This window comes from Dreissena polymorpha, chromosome 1 (genome assembly GCF_020536995.1).
Source record: "Dreissena polymorpha isolate Duluth1 chromosome 1, UMN_Dpol_1.0, whole genome shotgun sequence".
NCBI classification, from domain to species: domain Eukaryota; kingdom Metazoa; phylum Mollusca; class Bivalvia; order Myida; family Dreissenidae; genus Dreissena; species Dreissena polymorpha.
The window spans coordinates 114,226,249-114,247,332 of record NC_068355.1 but is presented as its reverse complement, the minus strand read 5'-3'; the positions used below and the strand labels follow the sequence as shown (position 1 = coordinate 114,247,332).

General features: G+C 35.0%; 1 protein-coding gene and 1 long non-coding RNA gene across 3 annotated transcripts in view; one reads left to right on the top strand and one right to left on the bottom strand.

Moving 5' to 3' along the window:
* The first annotated feature begins 2,285 nt into the window (after nucleotides 1-2,285).
* The window catches only part of LOC127845581 (uncharacterized), a 478,937-nt gene continuing 460,138 nt past the window's right edge, over nucleotides 2,286-21,084 (top strand). The window contains exon 1 of the long non-coding RNA XR_008033273.1: nucleotides 2,286-2,349. This is a non-coding gene — a long non-coding RNA (uncharacterized LOC127845581). The remainder of the gene's footprint in view (nucleotides 2,350-21,084) is intronic.
* LOC127845162 (calcineurin-binding protein cabin-1-like) overlaps nucleotides 12,574-21,084 on the bottom strand; it is a 125,293-nt gene continuing 116,782 nt past the window's right edge. The window contains exons 38-39 of one of the 2 annotated variants that reach the window (XM_052375923.1): nucleotides 18,357-18,434; nucleotides 12,574-17,950 (exon numbers count right to left, since the gene is read on the bottom strand). In XM_052375923.1, the coding sequence (XP_052231883.1) occupies nucleotides 16,724-17,950; nucleotides 18,357-18,434 (1,305 nt within the window). In that variant the 3' untranslated portion in view covers nucleotides 12,574-16,723. The remainder of the gene's footprint in view (nucleotides 17,951-18,356; nucleotides 18,435-21,084) is intronic. The other variant, XM_052375932.1, reaches the window with a different exon arrangement.

The window sequence follows — 21,084 nt, the reverse complement described above, 5'->3', positions numbered from 1 at the left end:
GAGCCTGTATATTGAGGCAGGCCAGCAGTAACTGTAAGTCTGATATGCCCAATTTTGAGCACAGCACTGGAAGAAGCAAGCTGATATCCAGGACTCCTATAGGCTTGCCATGCTTCTGTGGAATGCTGGTGTATAATGGAATTTCATCTGAGCAAAAGTCACAGTTGTGGCATAACACCTTAATATCCACACATAGTCCTTTTCTGTCTGTGATATTGTAATCCAGGCTAGGTTGATCACAGCTGTGATTCCCTATGCACTTGAAAATGTTTCCAAGCTGACTTATGTATACAACGATGTTCTCATTATCAGATATATTTGCACTTTGTTTTTCAACCTGTGGTACTGTTTGACGTGGTCGCAGTTTAAAAGGGAGAACGAGTTGATCTCAAGAACGGTTACACGCATTCAAGACATCGTTAGCCAATCGTGATACATCGGCTATCTCGGATTCCTCCGTAAGATAGGCTACACTTTCCAGGTCAGTGTCTGAATTCAACGATATAGAATCTTGAACTTGTTTCTCTACACAGCGCACATGACTGCAGTTATAGTTTGGAAATACTCCTTTTTTGAAAGTGCACCTTTGTTTTTCCTAGCGCGATTGTTTTTATAACTGTGCTGTGATTTCTTTTGGAGTGATCTCATTTTGAATGGTATTTTATCCAAGGTGTTTTAAAAGATACATCTGCTCAACACTATAGACTTGTAAACAATAAGGCAACTTCATTGTTTTAGCAAATTCTGGTCTTTTTTATCTACATAATGAGTGCAGCAGAGTCAGGTGTCCAGATAGTGTTTGTTTTATTGTACCAATTAGTACACATGCAAATACAGAGGAGTCAAACTTGTATATGGATATAGGATTAAGCTCTCTTGTGTACAGTGAAAACAGAATTCAATAAAGCTGCATTTTGGCTTTAAAACACTGAAGGGCCAGTAGCTTTGGGACTATGTTTGGTCATGATCTATGAATCTTAGTATGTGCTACTCCAGATGGAGTATGGGTATTTTATCCAGTGTCTTTTTGTAATCTGTGCACAATTATAGGTTCAAATAACTTTTGAGACTGTACTTTCTCTCGGCATTGACCATGAATGTCAATATTTAGTGCATGTACTATGTATTCATAGGGGAATATACATCTGTAAGACTGATTGATATTGTCAATTATCATTTAAACATTTGACCTATAACTTGTGCTTCTCTAATAAATAGAGTCAAATGTTGTGAATAGGAACACTATTTGTTGGATTATTTCTGTTCTGGTTGTTTCCCTTGAATTGTGTGAAATTTTGGAATTACTGTAAAATACAAACAAAACACAGTATACAGTTAAGAAATGTTGCATTTAATTCATAAAACATTATATTTCAATATAACAAAAGCTTTTTGTTTTATCATGCATATATTAAAAAACTTAAGGTGGCAGGGGATATATCAGTGAAAGGGGGGTCCATTAAAATTACATATCTTTAGGGTAGGAGTAACCTATGGTCTTTAAAAATCAATTAGGTATTTATAAGATGTATTTCTTGTGTTAGGTTTGAGAAAGATTGTCTCAAAATTTTGGAAAAAAAACATTGAAACTCGTGACAGCTCCCTAGCAAGTTAATTTTGAATCTTCAAAAAGGAGGTTTTCACTTTTGGCGGAAGTCAATATTTCACGCTGCAGAAACAGAACAGAACTTTGAAGGTAAATTGTGAAAAATCTAAACGTATGGGAGACACTTTTCGAGGTGAATAAACACAGCACAGGGATGAAATTAATGAGTAATGTAGCCGTAACTAGGATTGCATTCTGTTTGAATGTACTGTGCGTGCCATGAAATGGGTCGCATTTCTTAATTTTTCATTAAAAATGAGGTGGGTGGGGGGAAAGATCAAGGGCCATAGTTTCACAAGTGAAGAAGCCAGCCTTGTGTTTGACTGTATTTTCAATGTATGTTGCCTATGTTATGACACTGACACAAAAAGACTTCCTTGTGTCACTTTTTGTTTTGATGAAATGGTTTTGACTGTTTGCGGCCTTTCGGAACTCGAAATTTGGTCAAAAATATATCCATTGCCACCGAAGGTCACCAGGGTCGAGTGAGAGTTTAAAGGTTACAATATACTAAATCTTTTTGGAGTGCAATGCTATACTCTCTAAAAACATAAACATCATTTATTTGAAGACACGGTTCTCTGTAGGGTCACTTGCCATGACTTTATTTTAGTATATTTCTGTGTGCATGTGGCAGGGAAAACATTGTTGTTTACTAGAAATTCACTCTTTTATCTGAAGATTGGAGACTACATAAGACTTTGACAGATGGCGGGAAACCCTCATGAACTGGATAGAAGCCGGTAAATAGATGGCCGTAAAACAGTGACTTTTGATTCGTGACGAGTTCTCTCTTACATACCGCGTGACCTATCTTTTTTATTGCTCAAATCAATTTGGCTTGGGACGCTTTTCGAGAAAAGGTATGGTTATAAGGGTCTTTATGCGCAAAAGTTTGACTTTATTTTTCGTTAAAGTTATTGCTTTTACATTGAATTTGTGTAGGAAATCTTTTGGTATATTGTGACCTAAATGAATTTCACCATTACCATTCACAAATCTAGAAACTAGACTGTTTGACAGATATAACTATAGGGGAAATGTCTAAATCACAAACATATGTTGATATGTACCAATATTACACATGAAATCAACATTTGTAAAGTGTTAAACCAAAAAACCTTAAAGGGGCCTTTTCACAGATTTTGGCATTTTTTTAACTTATTCATTAAATGCTTTATATTGATAAATGTAAACATTGGATCGTAAAAGCTCCAGTAAAAAATCAAGAATAAAATTAAAAAAAGGAAAAGAACATTGCCCGGAGCAGGTTTCGAACCAGTGACCCCTGGAGTCCTGCCAGAGTCCTGAAGTAAAAACGCTTTAACCTACTGAGCTATTCCGCCGAGAACACATGCTAAACGTATTTTATACCTTATATAAGCAATCTTCGTAGTTTCACAAAATTTAACGACAAAAACAGAACTCTCCAAATTATTCGATCGTTTCGCGTTGCAACGCTTTATAATTTTTAGGTTTTAAAATCGTCAAAAGATGCATATAATGGCTATATTAGAGCATGGTAAATGTTCAGTATTACTGTTTCCTCACAAATATCATAACCAAAACGAAAATTTGCGAATCTGAAACAACTTTTTTCAATTTTGTCAATTTACCAAAGCGTGAAAAGATCCCTTTAATTCCAAAACAATATCATAATTTTAAATAAGCTAATAATTCTCATGAACAACTGATTGGTAATTTGATAAAGCGTATAAGCTCAAATGGAAATGTACGACTACAATGACACGTTTGATGTCACGATTAAAACAAATAATTTCTGCAAAAACTTTATAATTGTCAAACTATTACAACACTAAAAATATTTATAATTTTACTACTATTTAAAGGAAATAAAAGAAGTCAATACCACAAATTAACTACAGCATGTGGATTCTAATTTGTAATTTAACCTTAAAGGGGCCTTTTCACGCTTTGGTAAATTGACAAAATTGAAAAAAATTGTTTCAGATTCGCACATTTTCCTTAAAGTTATGATATTTGTGAAGAAACAGTAATACTGAACATTAACCATGCTCTAAAATATCCATTATGTGCATCTTTTGACGATTTAAAAACCTGAAAATCATAAAGCGTTGCAACGCGAAACGATTGAATAATTTGGAGAATTCTGTTGTTGACGTTGTATTTTTTATACTACGAGGATTGCATATATAAAGTAAAAAATACATTTGACATAGCATGAGAGCGGATGGTCTAATGGATAGAGCGGAAGACTTTTGCTCCATGGCTTCAGGGGTCAGTGGTTCGAGCCCCGTTGAGGGTTACTTTTTTTAAATTCTTTAATTGTATTCTTGTTTTTTTTACTGGAGATTTTTAGACCCAATGTTAACATTTATCAATATAAAGCATTTAATGACAATCTTCAATACATGCCAAAATCTGTGAAAAGGCCCCTTTAAGGCAAATGAATGAAATATAGCGGTCACGAAAACATATTACATAACTATTATTAACCGTGAACTGAAAATAATTTACAAAATTGAACTTCGCTACAAACGTTTCTTAAATACTTACAGAAAATTATCATGTTTAAAATTAATACAATATTTTCAAAGACTGCAATAACACCGAACTGAAATACAGGACGTGTTTGCGTACGCATTGTTTACATTTGATACCAATTGAACTATTTGTTTGCACATACACACACGTAATAAGTAGTGCGTCATAAATATTAAAATAAAAGAAGTTGATATAATAGACTTACTTGGCCAGTCAATCCCACATGTTTAAGGGAACAAATTTACTTTAACACATTCACAAACAAAACGCCCACAACGAACAGTTATTGAAAGTTCTAGTGTCGAAATTCACAATTAAAAAGTACAAAAGTCACGTGGTGTAAACAAAACTTCACATAAACACTGAAAAACACGCGGGTTTCTCTTACGAGAAAGTGCATAATTAATACACAATTCAGCTGTCCTTTACGAAAGTACTGCGGGTCCTGCCGAAACGGTCCTAGGAGCTGGACGGAAGTCAACGCGCCTCTTTGGGGTTGTCGTGCTCCCGAATCTAGCACCGCTCCGACAGCGTTGGCCCGTCCTCAACGAACGTGGTACCAACCTCGCCGCGGAAACCTGGTCCAGCCGCTAGTTGCAATAATTCAACTCTAAGCTTTATAGCCCAATGGGCTGCTTATAGTTGCAATGCGCTCTCTCTTGTCCATGGGTGCAAAATGTTATCAACAATGCAAGGGTTAAGGAACACTGAAACTGCAAGAACTTATTAAAGTTTACCTATCTAAACCACAAACTCGTCCAAATGGTAACATTAAAGCAAGAAATAATTGATTTTATTGACTTAGGTTATGTTTTGTACGCTGTATCCGCAATATTGGAAAATTGACCCAAAATTGGTTAGGTCGCAGTACACCAATATTTTGCACGTCGGGTTATGTGCTCCAGCCTATAAAGTTGATAACGATGTGGTATTCGATACAGAATACACTGTTTCAAATTTAAACATAAACATATCAGCGAGAAAAGTGTGTTAAAACATTGTCGTGTTTTATAGGGTGCATGCAAAGGATAACATCCGTAGGTTGCCATTCAGGTAAATTTAACATGTTTATGAAGTTTATTCATTATTTTCCTCAATTTGTCTCGAACGACGTCTGTTTAGTGAAGCGCACGGATTCGCTGCGCTGAACTGCACCCATGTTTATGAAGGGGTGCATACGGACTGCCAGAGCCGCCATAGCAAAAATTATCAAAGGCTCTGGGAGTCCGTTTATATGGACTAGTCAAGCCGCCAACCTGGTCCTTCCGTCGCACGTCTGCCCCACGTTGGGCGCCATTTGTAGTGGGTGTGGGAGTGCGGAGCACATCATTCAATCAAAGCCGTGGAGGTTTAATTGTATTTATTGACGCTGACCAATATAGCCATACCTACACAAAACAATGACAATATTTTATAAACAGAACAAAACAAACGATACTACGAAATATGAATTAAAAGAACTTTTCATTAATTAAACTAATTCACACACATTTCATAATGCAATAATACACAATGTTCAATTAATGAAAATTGTTTAACTCACCAGGTTGGAATAAAACAACGACTTTGGACTTGCATCCACTAGACGGTCTTGGCAAATGCAAGCGTGGTCAGTAATTTCATAAAAAATCAACAGGTACATTTGAATGACCAATGAAAATCTTGCATCGGATCAATTCTAAATAACGATTGGACATGACCACAATTGCACGAGCTTTAATGGGTGAACGAACACTGGCGAAAGGACGAAATTCCCACAAAGAAGTAAATGTATGTTATGTAAAAAGGAAGATAAGAAATTTACCTTACTACACGTGAAATGGCTTTAATCAGATGTCCAGTTAAGGTTCATGTAGAGGCTTCATTTTGAAAAATGTGGGTCCCCAAGCATTGAACTCAAATTTGACTAAAGGAAGAGTGCCACATTGAAAATGTATACATATATGCTTTAAAGGATGTTTTTCCTTCAAACTGCTACCAATTTTGTACATCAACGTATCATACCATCCACAAAATCAATCAAAATACAAAGCGATTTTAACACTAAAATATACATTATTTTCAAAAATCTGAATCATGTTTATTCCACGTATTTCGGCGGAAAATTATATAACTAGTGAATAATATCGACATTGACGAGGGCAAGTTACGCTTAAAAAGTAAAAAAAGTTTACATATCTAGAAATATCAAAACTCGAACACACGTCATTTCATCACCATGGGGGCAGCCATTTGTAAATTCATAACATAGAAAGAAACATGCTAAAAACTAACTCATCGCCTAATTGACATTCCAAACGGTTGACGATGACAAATGCATTGGATTGTAATCTTTCCGTTGATGTTTGCAAACTGCACGATCAGACCTCATAAACACTCAAAAGAATAACTATGTAAGAAGCATTTCACCAATGTTTACAATTGTTGTCGAATCACAATACGTATATTATTGCGCATAAAATAGTACGCTTACAGACTGACAGAAAGATCGATACGTAACTCCGTTAAATTCATCACGGTATACTATTCTATTGATAATATATAATAACACATCGCTTTAACAATCTAAAAGGAGAAATAATTCTTTTAAACAAAGTTTTTAATAACGAAAGTGAAAACAACGGAAGTTAGATGGATATTCTGTGAGATGCACTTCGGCTCCAGAAAAAACAATACAAATAAACTAAAAAAGACGTGTGGGGGACAATTTTCAGCTGGAAAATATTTGAAATAGGGTAAGTGATGATATCTCTACGTGGTCATTTCTGTTATTGAGTGCGATCTCTTGCTGATTTATGTTAATAGTTGTTTTACTAGTTGCGAACCAACTGTCAAAATATGTTTGTGTTTTCTCAGGTATGTGTATACACATACCCGGTTTTCTCACTACTGCACGTGGTTTCGACCGATTTGTTTTGCACGTTTTTTCTACGGAGCACAGCGATGGCCACGCTTTCAAAATGGGTAGAAGTAATCGAAATATAAAATCAATCGGTTTGCCAATTTCTTTATAATTCTTTACAATTGTATATGTCGTCTGCAATCTATTTCAATTTTAGATGGTTTAAATTTGCAATTTGGTTGAGAGGTAAATAACAAAATTGTTAAGCCTTTGAATAAGAATTGTGACTCTTACTATCCACCATACCTGGATTTTTAAAAAGTAGTTACGTTTTAGTTATTTTTAGAACTTTGTTTAGGAAATTTATCCAAAATAGGCAGTTGAATAAAAACTCATTTGTTGTTTTATGACAATAATTTTCTGTGAAATGTTGCTAACTTGACCTTGTATATGTATATAGCTTTGTATTTATTCAACTTAAGGTAGTGCATATCCTTTCTAACTTTAGATTGAGATTTTGTAAATTAGTGTAAAAATGTATTGGTTTTAAACCAAAATATGAATAAAGCACACAAATATTGAATGTCAAAAATGTGTTTATGTTATTCTATCCGTCTTTAGCTTTAAAATGATATATAGTTTGACCATATTGTACCACATTGAATGAAGAAAAACCAAAGCGAATTTTTAATGAATTTTATCCCCCCCATGAACCTTAACCAGCACACATTCGGGTAATATCGGACAACTAATGAGCCTTTTGACCTTATAAATAATCGATTAAGTAAATAGTCATCAGTTTATCAGTTAAGCAGCGGTCAGTAAAGGTTGTGCAAATGTTCGGTAAAAACGGTATCTGTAAGGCTGGCGCTTGTTCGGCGTAGCTGTCTTACCCAGGTTTTCACCTTAATGGATATTTGTCAACAACCATTAAAATGTTGTAGACATTGCCATTCATTAGGCCCGAAGAATGAAATGGAATGTTCGCATTCGTTAAAAAATATCTTAACTACGCAAAATAGAAAGGGTTATACGTTGACTTCAAAAAGTGTTGTATTTTTAGTTGTGAGCGTTAGCGAGCAACAACGTAGAGGCAGTTTTGCAAGTCAGTCTGCTTTTAGCTTCGCTAGGAACGATAACCACTGCCTGTGTCTGCTGTTAGCTACGCTTGGAACGATAACCACTGCCTGTTTATCCTTCACCACCGGTACACTGCAGACAGCCTGTATGTAATCAAGTGTGTTTAAGAGCTTGTGCGACGATATTGGCCAGTCTAGTCTTTATAACAGCTTGTGCGGCGACATTGGCCAGTTTATCATTGAAATCTGTACATATTGGCTGCTTTCAGGGAAAACGGAGCTTAATGCTGCATTAAAAGTCGGTCATGTGGGCAAAATTGTTGCTCAATAATTTAAAGAAAACAGATATAGTATTAGATACACATAACACAATATGTACATGATTCTAGGCTTGTTATTCTTTAGCAAGGCAACCAAAATTCTAAAGATGGTTGCCAGTGCAGCAACCAATTGTGAAAAAGAGACACATATTGTTGTTATTGTATCTAAGTTATCTCTATTACATAAATATGAGGATAAAAAGTGCTCACACATCTCGACCTGTGCTTTAAGACATAAATTTGAATGGGTTGTGTTCATTTCAAACTTGCATTATAAAAAGCAATAATATAATATATGTATCCCGGAAAAAGCAACATTTTGGAAAAACCCACTTATCTGCTGGTACAAATAAACATGACCCATTTATAATCCTTTCAAAATCACACACCGTATCAACCGTTATTATTTAAAGTAAGCTATCATTGGTTGATTTAATGGACCAGCGTTGTTTGTACCGGGGTGATTAGTGGGTTTTTCTAAACTCGTGCTTTTCCGGGATCAGTCTATTGTGAAAACCGAGTTGCGTCTAAGATTATGCAGTAGCGAAGAACATCAGTGCCTTCAGCGCTTTGATTTTTATTGTAATATGAAAAACTAGTCGACCGTTTTCTTGTGCAGTATAGCGTTAGGGATGTACGCCATTGGATACCGACTACCGATATTTTTGTTTAGATTTTTTTTAATCTCTGAAACGACGGTTACATGTATGTATATGAGAGTATTGAACGACAACTCTGCCTGACGATTGGATTTATTCATGCGTAACATTTTTGTGGTTCTGCAATTAAAACGAGAATATGTATAGGTATCTGCTTCATACTGTAACTCAGAATAACTTACGGTGATATTGTCCAAATGCCAATATCGGAGCCTAATTTGGGTTTACTGCCATATCGCAAGACATGGTTTAAGAGCTTCCAAGACACGTATTTAATGTAAAATATTCATTGGTAAATTAAAATCAAGATTCGAAACACGGCGTACATAAAGACTGATGTTGATCGACCACCGATCTTATTCAGGGTACATTTTAAATGGCTGAACTCAATTTTATTAAATATCTGGATCGCTCAAGTTTTGTGGTCGACAATGCGATTGATAGAGTGACACAAAACATTCTTGTCTAAAAGCCTGTTTAAAAAAAAATTAACATTATCGGCGCATGGTATCCGCAAAGATTATTAACCACCTCCGGTCTCATACAATTGTTTATATTGTGTGGCAAAGAATTGTTCAGAAAAAACTGCCATTAATATTAAGGCTGTGATCTTATTGATTTTAGTGAGGTTATTTATTACCAACAAAACAAATAAAGACCAACGCGGTACACATATTTAAAATATACTTATTGTTATTACATACTTATGCAATATGAATCCTTTTGGTGAACATATATACCGTTGTAGAGCGTGAAACACGTCTGATCAACGAGGGAACACAGAGAATTGCGCGTGCGTAAGTAAAATCGCTGTCTTGAGGTTCATCTGATCGCTATCTAAGGTGAGATTGAGCAACGATTCTTTCCATAATTTAAGTAACATGTGTCGCATACTATTCCATGAAGAACTAAAATTATATTTTACTATCAATTTTACTATACATGCGAGTTCGTTCAAATGTATATTAAAGACATTCGGTGCAAAGTACTCCAAAGCGGTGCATTAAACGTTAAATTTTATAAACTTATTCGGCCAATGGAAGTGTTGAATTGACCCTCGTAGTGAATTAACAAAATCAAAACAAGTAAGATTATTACTTTGAATGTGTGTGTCTTAAAAACAAAATACATGCACAACTATTTACATTTCAGATCCAATTAGGGTAAATTCTAGTGAGGGAGGTATCGTTCCTAGCAACCCTGATATGTCGAAATCTTTCCTATCAATCTCAAAGGTGGTTAGCGTGTGGCTATGATATTAATTAGTTGAAAACATTTTGAATGATAAATTATCATATTATAAGGAAAAATCAACTTTTCTGAAAAAAATATTTCACTATCAAATATATATATAACAAGGTATCCAACTCGAAATCACCCGAAAACGGGTGCATCGCTTTGAACAGCCATTAATTCATCAATTTTGCAGCGATTTTTATGAACCCGGTCTTATTCAACGCAGAAATGAATTTCCTTTTTGGAAATGTATATATCTTGTTATATTTCTACACATGCTGGGTCAAATTTTAAGAAATAACACGAAACACAATTCGCTTTACCTACTTGACAATGATCAGACCGTATTCATGAATGAAATCTCCAGTTGTAAAGACACACCTTCGCATTGGAACAATGAAATCACTCGTGTGTTAAAAATGTCAGTTAGTTGAAATGTATGTAAACAAAGGTTTCAAACGGCGCTGGACAGTTAGTTTTGATGCATAATGCAACGGCAAGCACGGTCAGAATGTTTTTTCATACCTTTTATTGAATTATGGTATCGAGGTCCGTGAACTTTGCAGGGAAAATGTCCTCTACTCCGTGAAGATTTCAGTCATGAATACGGTCTGATCGATGTTAACTGGGTCACGCGTGTTGTGTATCGTGTTATTTCTTAAAAGTTGACCCAGTATTTGTAAAAATATTGCAAGACATATACAATTCCAGAAAGGAAATTCATTTCTGCGTTGAATAAGACCAAGATCGTGAAAATCGCTGCAAAATTGTTGAATTAATGGCTGTTCAAAGCGATGCACACCGTTTTCGGCTGATTTCGAGTTGGATACCTTGTTATATATTTATATTTGATAGTGAATTTTTTTTCTCCAGAAAAGTTGATTTTTCGTTATAATACGATAATTCATCATTCAAAAATCACTAATTAATATCATATCCACACGCTAACCACCTTTGATCAATCTCTTTTGACCGAGTCAGCATTCTGGTGGGAAAACACGAACCACTGAACGTTTTTTTTTACACATGATTTTGATGTACTTATCGACCAATAAATACTGCTTTTATTGACTATTAATGTGGTTTACAGTCAACTCGTACCGTGGTAAATTCGTACCCGCTTTGATCAACTGGTACGGTTGTCAACTCACACAGAATATCTACGTCTTGTGATGACGCGTCGTGGTTGGAGGTTGTTCAAATTTATGTGCACTTGCTTTTGAGAAGAAGCGATCTCAATACTTGTACATTTTTTAATTATTTCAAATATTGCATGTTTACGGTTGTGCATTCGAGTTTGAGTTCTAAACGGTATGAATTGGACTTGATATGGCATTATTGTTCGTTTTGACATAAGACGAAATAACCTTAGAATAAGCAAACAAGTATAACATTAGTTTCAAAAAATATGTTTTCAACGTCATTTTCGAACGAAATATAGCCTGAAGCAATCAGTGGTGTTTATGCTAATACCTACTGTATATAACAACCAAAATAAATCAAGAAAACGTGTTCATAAATTTAATGTTCAGGCGTCATTATTTGCAAAACCTGTATTTTATGTAAGCTCTTGAACAACGTTATCACTTTATTGTTCACAATATTTTCTAAAATAAAACCTATTTAAACAGTCATATCAATTGCCCTTCGTATACATGTTAACTGGATCATAACAGGATGAAGCATGCTGTCTCTGGCCTGTGTCGTGTTCTCATTTCAAAGTTTAGTTGATAGTTACAAATAGCATTAAGTTGTGAAGGGTACGAGAAGTAATGTTTACACAAAGTTGTGATATTGTGCATTATAAACATATTTATATAATTATTTGATATTATGTTTTACGAGATAATGCTTTATATAATAGGTGCCTGCTTATCCCTAACGTGATTTTTCCCCGAAAACCAATCACTCGTTCTTCCTAGCGAACTAAGCAGTAGAGTACGTGCAGCTCGATGGATTACGGTACACGCTGAGTTAGCAGAGTCGCCCGCAGAAGTTCTCCTTTCCGACCCTCCTCAGACGATGTAGTGAAAACCACTATCCAGCTACGGACAATTAGCATTCCGCTTGCCGATTATTCGGAGGTTTCAAGAAAATCTTCTGTGGGTGACTCCCCGGTCGCGACGTACACGCTACAGCTGCTGACCGAGCGCCTCAAGCTGGTATCGACCATTTTGTATACTAGTATATTAAAAACAAGGCTCTCTCGATGTCGCCACACACATGCGCTGTATTGTTTCACTATAAACTTTACTTAGCTTGTAAATAAATACGAACACAACCACATTAGGAAAAACTGGTAAACTTGCATTTCAAAATATTTTTAACCAATTGCATCCATCTTTTTTTTTTATACATTTTATTGGCCCTCTTCATTAAATTTCCATATCAATTAAATTTCAACGTGAAGCAGACGACTGCGCTAGTGTAAACACAACACTTTATTTTTTTCTCAAAAAAAATCCCACTATCTCCCGGAAATATTGCATGAACATTCTCAGCATAAATTGTGATTTTTTCCACTATATATAATGTTGTGCTATCGTAGATCTTTAACAGTCTTGCATTATTTAGATTTTGTGCTACAATTGAATGTTGGGCAATATATATATAAGCAATTGAAAGCCACTGAAACAATTGCTTATATTGTCTTCCTATATGAGACAATTTAGTAAATCAGTACACGGAACATAGTTTGCAGAAGATACGACAGCATTTTCAACTTTGCATGATATACACATTTTTTCTAAGAAGTATACGTCACAATAGCTGTATTTGACAAAAAACGCTTCCATAAAATTCCTTAACAAAACATAATGTATTCAAGTGTTTTTTTTCTTATGCTGCAAAATATGTTTTGAAATATCAATTGATACGGAATATTGGTTTTGGAAAAGCAATTGCAAATCCTGTATAATACCACTTTCTCTTATTAGATATACAGAACAAGAAGGCCTGAAAGGCCCAAAGTCGCTCACCTGAGATAAAAAGAAATGACCTGTTCTTTGAAGCCCAAGATATCAATAGAACAAATGTTCTAACCAAGTTTCATGAAGAATGAACAACAAATGGCCCCCTGGCGACCATGTTTTTCAACAGACTGGAACCATTTTTGAACTTGTCCAAGATATTATTGGGACAAATCTTCTGACAAAGTTTCATGAAGATCCAAAAATAAATGTGGCCTCTAGAGTGTTAACAAGGCAAATATTCATGACGCACAACGGAAGACAGACAATTGACAAAAGGTGATCACAAAAGTTCACCATGAGCAAAAAATATTATGCTCATAAAGATTGTCAGCATGTGTGAAGATCAGCAAGTGTCATTCAGATTGAACTAAAAATGTGACTAAAAGTATACACAATGTTTCACTATCAACAACAGTGGTAGTGCCGTCTCATTCGCTTACGCAAGTGAACCGGTCACGGGACGGTTACGAGTTATGTAACTTTGTGAGCACTTTGTAATACAGAAATATTTATCGAGTCTAATTAAAGAGCGCTTATATTCGGTCAGGATGACACCACTGACTGGTTGTAATTCAATTAACTAAAGGCGTCCAGTCAGATATGCCTGAATACACTCAAAGAATTAATCTTATAAGTGAAAACCAAAGCAGCTTTAAAGAAAATGACTAACTTTTATTCTAAGAGCTAGAAAAATGAAGATCAATGACAGAGAATTAAGGACAGGTACAAGCCAAGTCTAAAGAATCTAAGCATCGTTAAAAATGAACAAATACTGCAAATACCTTAACGAATGTAAAAAGAAGCCTGTTTAAACTATAACTTTTACTAGTATATAAAAGGTGTATTTTCTCAAACCGTCATTGTTATGAATATTAGACCGGTTATATTTACCATTTTTATACTTTTTCTGTACATATTGTATCATATAACAGAAGGGAATAGTAACATTATATACTGTGAACTCATTACAATCCAATATTGAGTGTTAAAGGAGATTATTCATATCCATGTCTATTCATATCTATGTTTTCAGTAAAATAAATTCATATCTATGTTTTCAGTAAAATATAAATATAAACTGGAAAAGTGATTCCTTTTAAAGTCTCTATCAATTAATTAATACTGTTATTTTTCAGTCAGATTCAAACCAATATATAGTGAAAAATTCAACATTTTGTGCAAGTAGATTATTCTTTAACATGAAATTTGTTTAATTCTCATCAGATTATTTGCAAATGGATAATATCATGATCTCAGAAAATTAAAACACTAAACAACACATTTCATCTTTCTTATCAGTTATAATCATAACACACAGTGCTGTCTGGTCACAAGCAGATACCAAATTACTCTGCTCCCCTGTGTTTTATTGCCAAGCAATTCATTATGGATTTCTCCCTTCATGATAAGGTGTTTGGTGAAAATGCTGCCTTTGTCCTATAACTCTGTGGAACTCTGTAGGGGTTTTCTCAAAGATGGCTTATCAGTAATAGTTCCCATTATAGATTAATTTGCTACAAACTGATAACAAATGTGCAAAAACAATAAGTACAGATTTACACAAGAAATTACAACATAGCCAAAAATGTCATTATACTAGAAAAATATGCAATTTGAAGTATTTACCCTACAAGTGTTTTGAAACCAAGGGGTTTAACAAATTCCAGAGGTGAACTAAATGAGTCAGCAGCTTAAACAAGGGAGTTAACTATTAGCAAGTATGTACAGGTTATCTTTCTTTAACATTATGGCTCATCACAACTAGACTGTTCATATGTTTTCACTATAAACATATAGAGAAAACTGCCCCACCCCCGCGCGGCCATGTTTTTCCACCAATAATGACCATTTTCGAACTCGTCCGAGATATTTATAAAATTGATGTTTAGAATTTTTTTTATGATGATTAGGCTAAAAATGTGACTTCTAGAGTGTTCACAAGCTTTTTTTACAATATAAATATAAGACAAGGGACAAAATTGTCACAAAACCAGGTTTTCATTGTGAAAAAAAATCTGATAAAGGGAGACAACTCAAACTGAACTTTTGAAATGAACAAACAAAATTAACCCCCTTTGTAAGTTTGTTTTAAAATAAATCTATTTTTAGTCGTGGCGACCTTGACATTGGAGATATTGAAGTGATTCTTTCGTGCGACACACCGTCCCATGATGGTGAACAAATGTGCCAAATGATTTTAAAATCTCATAATGAATGACATAGTTATAGCCCAGACAAGCTCATTTATGGCTATTTTTTACCTTTGAACTCAAAGTGCGACCTTGACCTTGGAGATATTGACGTAATTTTTTCGCGCGACACACCGTCAAATGATGGTTAACAAATGTGCCAAATGATTTCAAAATCTCACAATGAACGACAAAGTTATGGCCCGGACAAGCTTGTTCCGCCAGCCTGCCAGCCAGCCCGCCCGCATTCGCCAATCTAATAACCAGTTTTTTCCTTCGGAAAACCTGGTTAAAAAATGCCCCCCCCCCCTGGCGGCCATGCTTTTTTACCGATCCGAACCATTTTTAAACTCAACCGTCATATCCAGAAAACACATGTTCTGACCAAATTTCATGAAGATTGGACCAAAAATGTGACTTCTAAAGTGTTCACATGTTTTCACTAAATACAAATAAAGAAAACTGCCCCGCCTCCTGGCGGCCATGTTTTTTCACCGATCTGGACCATTTTTGAACTCGTCCGAGATATCAATAAAACCAATGTTTTGACCAAGTTTCATGATGATTGGGCAAAAATTGTGACTTCTAGAGTGTTCACAAGGTTTCTCTAAAGCCATAAAAGGAATACTGCCCCGCGCCCTGGCGGCCATGTTTTTCAACGGACCGGAATCATTTTAAAACTCAACCGTTATATCATTTAGACAAACATTTTGACAAAGTTACAAGAAGATTGGGCATCAAATGTGACTTCTACAGTGTTCACAAGGTTTTTCTTTTTTTTGACCAAAAGACCTAGTTTTTGACCCAGCATGACCCAGTTTCGAACTCAGTCGAGGTATCAATGGGACAAATATTCTGACCAAGTTTCATGAAGATCAGAAAATAAATGTGGCCTCTGGAGTGTTAGCAAGGCAAATGTTAACGACCGACGATGCACGACGGACAAAAGGCAATCACAGAAAAAGGCAAATAATCAATAGCACTTAGAGGCTATATACATTGTTAGTTTTTAGAATGTACGAAAATGTTTCATTTTTGACTGCTCTTATTATTCATATTTCTTAACTGAATTCAATTAACCTTCTCTGAATAAAATGGTACTCTTTAAAGATGTAAAGGAAATATTTGACAAAACAAGACAAGATTTTCAAAGATAAAACACAAACTTGCTTTTAGCTCATAGTTTAGGATCCCATGCTGATATTTTTTATTTTCTCATTATTTTCCAGCATTGTCCATTCCAGAATAAATCTGCACTGATAGACAGCTTTTCGTAACCTGTGATTCAGTCAAGTCAGTCTCCAGTGGGGTTGGACATTATTGATGAAATAATTGGATCAAAACCAGGCACATCTTTTACCAATATCTCCATCTCATTGAACATTTTATGCGTTGGCGATGGAATCACTACTCTGCCTCTTGGAATTTCATCATCAGATATCAAAATAATGTCATCTTCATCATCTGCCTCATCTTCACTTGCATTGTAGTCCTTATCATTCTTGTCATCATCTTCACTGCTACTTGATAGATCTATTTCTTCCATGTCGTCACTACTTTCTTCCTCATCTTCAGATGCCGGTTTCAATTTCATTTTCAACTTTGGAGGTGGTGGCTTTTTATTTACAACTTCTTTTTTAGAGCTGTTGTTACCGTCATCATCATTGTCACTATTTTCATCATTATCATCACCATCTTCGTCTTCACTTCTACTACCACTTTCATCATCTTCCTCATTATCACTGTCACTGCTTTCACCATCATCATTTTCCTCACCAACAGCAGTACTTTCACCACCACCATCATCATTATTATCACTATCATTGTCATCATCGTCACTATCATCACTAGTGCTTTCACTAGAGGATGAAGAACTAGATGACGATGTTCCAGATTCAGATGACGATGAACTAGAGAAATCTCCCTCCTCTGTATCCACCATTTTTGTCGGAAACAATGGCTCACTGTCGGAAATGTCTAAGGCAGACTCGTCCTGTGAGGTGTCGTTGTCTCCGCTACCGACCAGGGAGCCACTGGGTTTGAACCTCTTGGCAGCCTGTAGGAGACCCATCTTGATCTTCACAGTGGGGGCATTGCTCCCAGGGGTGGTGCAGGAGGATTTCTGACTCATGGGGGATTCTTTCGCAAACTGTGACTCCCTTGGACTGTCAATCATAATTGGCTTATCAGACATTGGCCTCATGGGAGAGCTTACAGAGCTGTCAGAGAGAACAATCACTTCAGCCATGCTGTTGTCAATGACTTTTTTCTCACTTTCAATCTTTTTTGCCAGGTCTCTAATGTCTGCAGATACAGCCATAGCATTGACGCTAGATTTCAGTAAGCTACCCACGGGAATCTGGGCGCTCATGAGACTCTGGAGGCTGATTATCGTTGACTGGTTTCCAGGCAATAGTCCTACAGGTGCTGGACTCAACACCTTCGCCAAGGAAATGGGCGTGGAGGTGTTTGCAACAGGGGATGTAAAACTTGTGGATGCCTGTGAATGACCAATTTCAGACTGCAAAAGAATGAATAAAAGTGCAATAATTATTGAATGTTTTGCATGCTATACCGTTTGTTTTCATTATGTAATCTGAATTCATGGGATATTGTCAGGGTGAAGATACTTTTGTTTTCACTATCTTTAAAAAGTTCTTGTTCCCAATGTTTAACACACACAAAAACATTAGACAGGTATTTAATGGATTATATTTGACATTTCAGAAACAATATACATGTGATTGCTGTTCTTTCACAAGACAAATATTTTTTTCATTAATGCTAGTGATAAAAAACCCGTACTAAATTTAATTTGCAAGCTCTACTCTGAAGCATGTTTGTGCTGTCACTTTGGAAAGTGCCCCTTAGTTTTAATGGCGCTTTATAAGACAGTATAAGTTTACCTGCCCTTCCTGCAGACGTACCTTGTCTAACTTTGCCTTCTGCTGCAACTGCTTACAGTACCTAATGGCTTGGTCCAGCAACATGTTTTGGGGCAGCGTCTGAAGGGCATTAAACATTAAATTAAAACTTGCTATATGAAAACGAGTTTTAACCCTTCCCACTGTGAAGCAATGTAAAAATGGCTATGTGCAAACAGCATAAAACCAGAACTGCCTGCAAGTAACTCGGAGTATGTTCAGGTTTTATGCTGTTTGCTGCTCATCAGTATCTAAGGCTTGGAAAAGAAGGAAATTTGAATCTAGTAAGAAAGGTCTTAAATTGAATTTAGTTTTCTAAGTTACTCGCAGGCTGTTCTGGTTTTATGCTGTTTGCACTGTGGTATTTTCACTTTGCTTCTGAATGGGAAGGGTTAAACGGGAGAGCCTTGTATTTATAGTCCAGCAACTTGAGCTAGCTGGCCCGGTCAATGAAACATTAAACTGACAAAATGCGTAATAATAAGATGTATGGTTCAACTTCAATGACCAAATTAATGAAAACATACCATATATGTTTGTTTTCTATGTGAATGAATACGTTCATTGTCTCCCCTAATAAAGATATTACATCTATCATGACGAAATTAAACATGTTTATTGCAGTCAGTATTTTACATTTAGACTAGAAGCATCACATACAATGCGCCACAAATGCACATGATAAGACACAGTTCAAGGACATATGACCAATACATATGTCAAAATAAATAAGGTTTTATATTATTGGCATATTAAATCTTCCATAAAAAGCAGAACTTTTCGCAAATTAAATCTTTCATTTGTTATTTTGACCTTAACCTTTGAGATAGGAACAAGTTAATTTGACATTGTCTGATTAATGATTACTGATACTGCAAGGAAAACATTTCACAACATATAAACACACAGATGGATAGACAGACAAACAAGAGCATAAGCAGGCTTAATGCCACCCACTTTGTTAGACAATAACACATCTATTTTGTCACAGTGTGTAATCAAAATGATTTTTCATCAATATTTCATTACTAAACATGAAATTTGTTGATTGTAATAGATCATCAATACTTGTTGATTGTAATAGATCATCAATACTTGTTGATTGTAATAGATCATCAATACTTGTTGATTGTAATAGATCATCAATACTTGTTGATTGTAATAGATCATCAATACTTGTTGATTGAAATAGATCATCAATACTTATTGATTGTAATAGATCATCAATACTTGTTGATTGTAATAGATCATCAATACTTATTGATTGTAATAGATCATCAATACTTATTGATTGTAATAGATCATCAATACTTATTGATTGTAATAGATCATCAATACTTATTGATTGTAATAGATCATCAATTCTTATTGATTGTAATAGATCATCAATACTTATTGATTGTAATAGATCATCAATACTTGTTGATTGTAATAGATCATCAATACTTGTTGATTGTAATAGATCATCAATACTTGTTGATTGTAATAGATCATCAATACTTGTTGATTGTAATAGATCATCAATACTTGTTGATTGTAATAGATCATCAATACTTGTTGATTGTAATAGATCATCAATACTTGTTGATTGCAATAGATCATCAATACTTGTTGATTGTAATAGATCATCAATACTTGTTGATTGTAATAGATCATCAATACTTGTTGATTGTAATAGATCATCAATACTTGTTGATTGTAATAGATCATCAATACTTGTTGATTGTAATAGATCATCAATACTTGTTGATTATAATAGATCATCAATACTTGTTGATTGTAATAGATCATCAATACTTGTTGATTGTAATAGATCATCAATACTTATTTCTGAGTTATCAGAGTCATTAATATTTTCACTGAAAAAAAGTTATAATTTAAAAATAATAAATATTTCGCAAATAATGATTCTGGCATCTTCTACATATTTATTCAGGAACCAGGAACAAGTACTATCAATAATGACAGTAATAATCAATTCAAAATATTTCACTGAAACCACCAGAAAGCAGAAATACAACTTTATTTTGAAAAAACTTGCATGAATATTTTTTATGTGGTGCCTTACGTTTTTTTTTATTGATTTTACTGAAACTGTAACAATCAGTATTCTGGTCATGTAAGAATCTTGTATAAAATCAAAGTACTCAAAGTACTGGTGGGGCGATTTTGCTCAAATTATGTGGTTGTTAAAACTCTATACACCGTGATGCCAGCCAATCACCTTTTTTGAAGAAAACAGATGAAGTAAGGAAGGGTGACAGGCTGTCAACATTATATTATTTAGCTATACGGGTTTAATGTAAATGCTGCTTTTTTAAACAAGTCATTGTGGTATTTGCCAATTGATAGCTAAACTGTGAAGATATAATACACTTTCCCAATTCCAAACTTGACATATATTTGATAAAGACAAGCATTGCAGTAATTTCTAATTAGTACAGTAAGGTTTATGGATCATTCTTGCCTAAGTACACTGGCCTCAGTTCAAATAATAGGGAAAAAAAGAATCATCTTACTTGGCATTCTAACCCACGATGCCATGTTTAGCAGTATCGTGCTCTACCGACTGAGCTAGACACATTCGTCTCCGCAAAATGTATTATTAAAAAAATCAAACAATTTCCGATAGCTTTGACATCTTCTGATTGGTCAATTTTTGCAACGGAAAATACTGATGTTCATTTTCACAGTGTTTTTGAGGCGTATTAATACTAATGCCATGATGCCA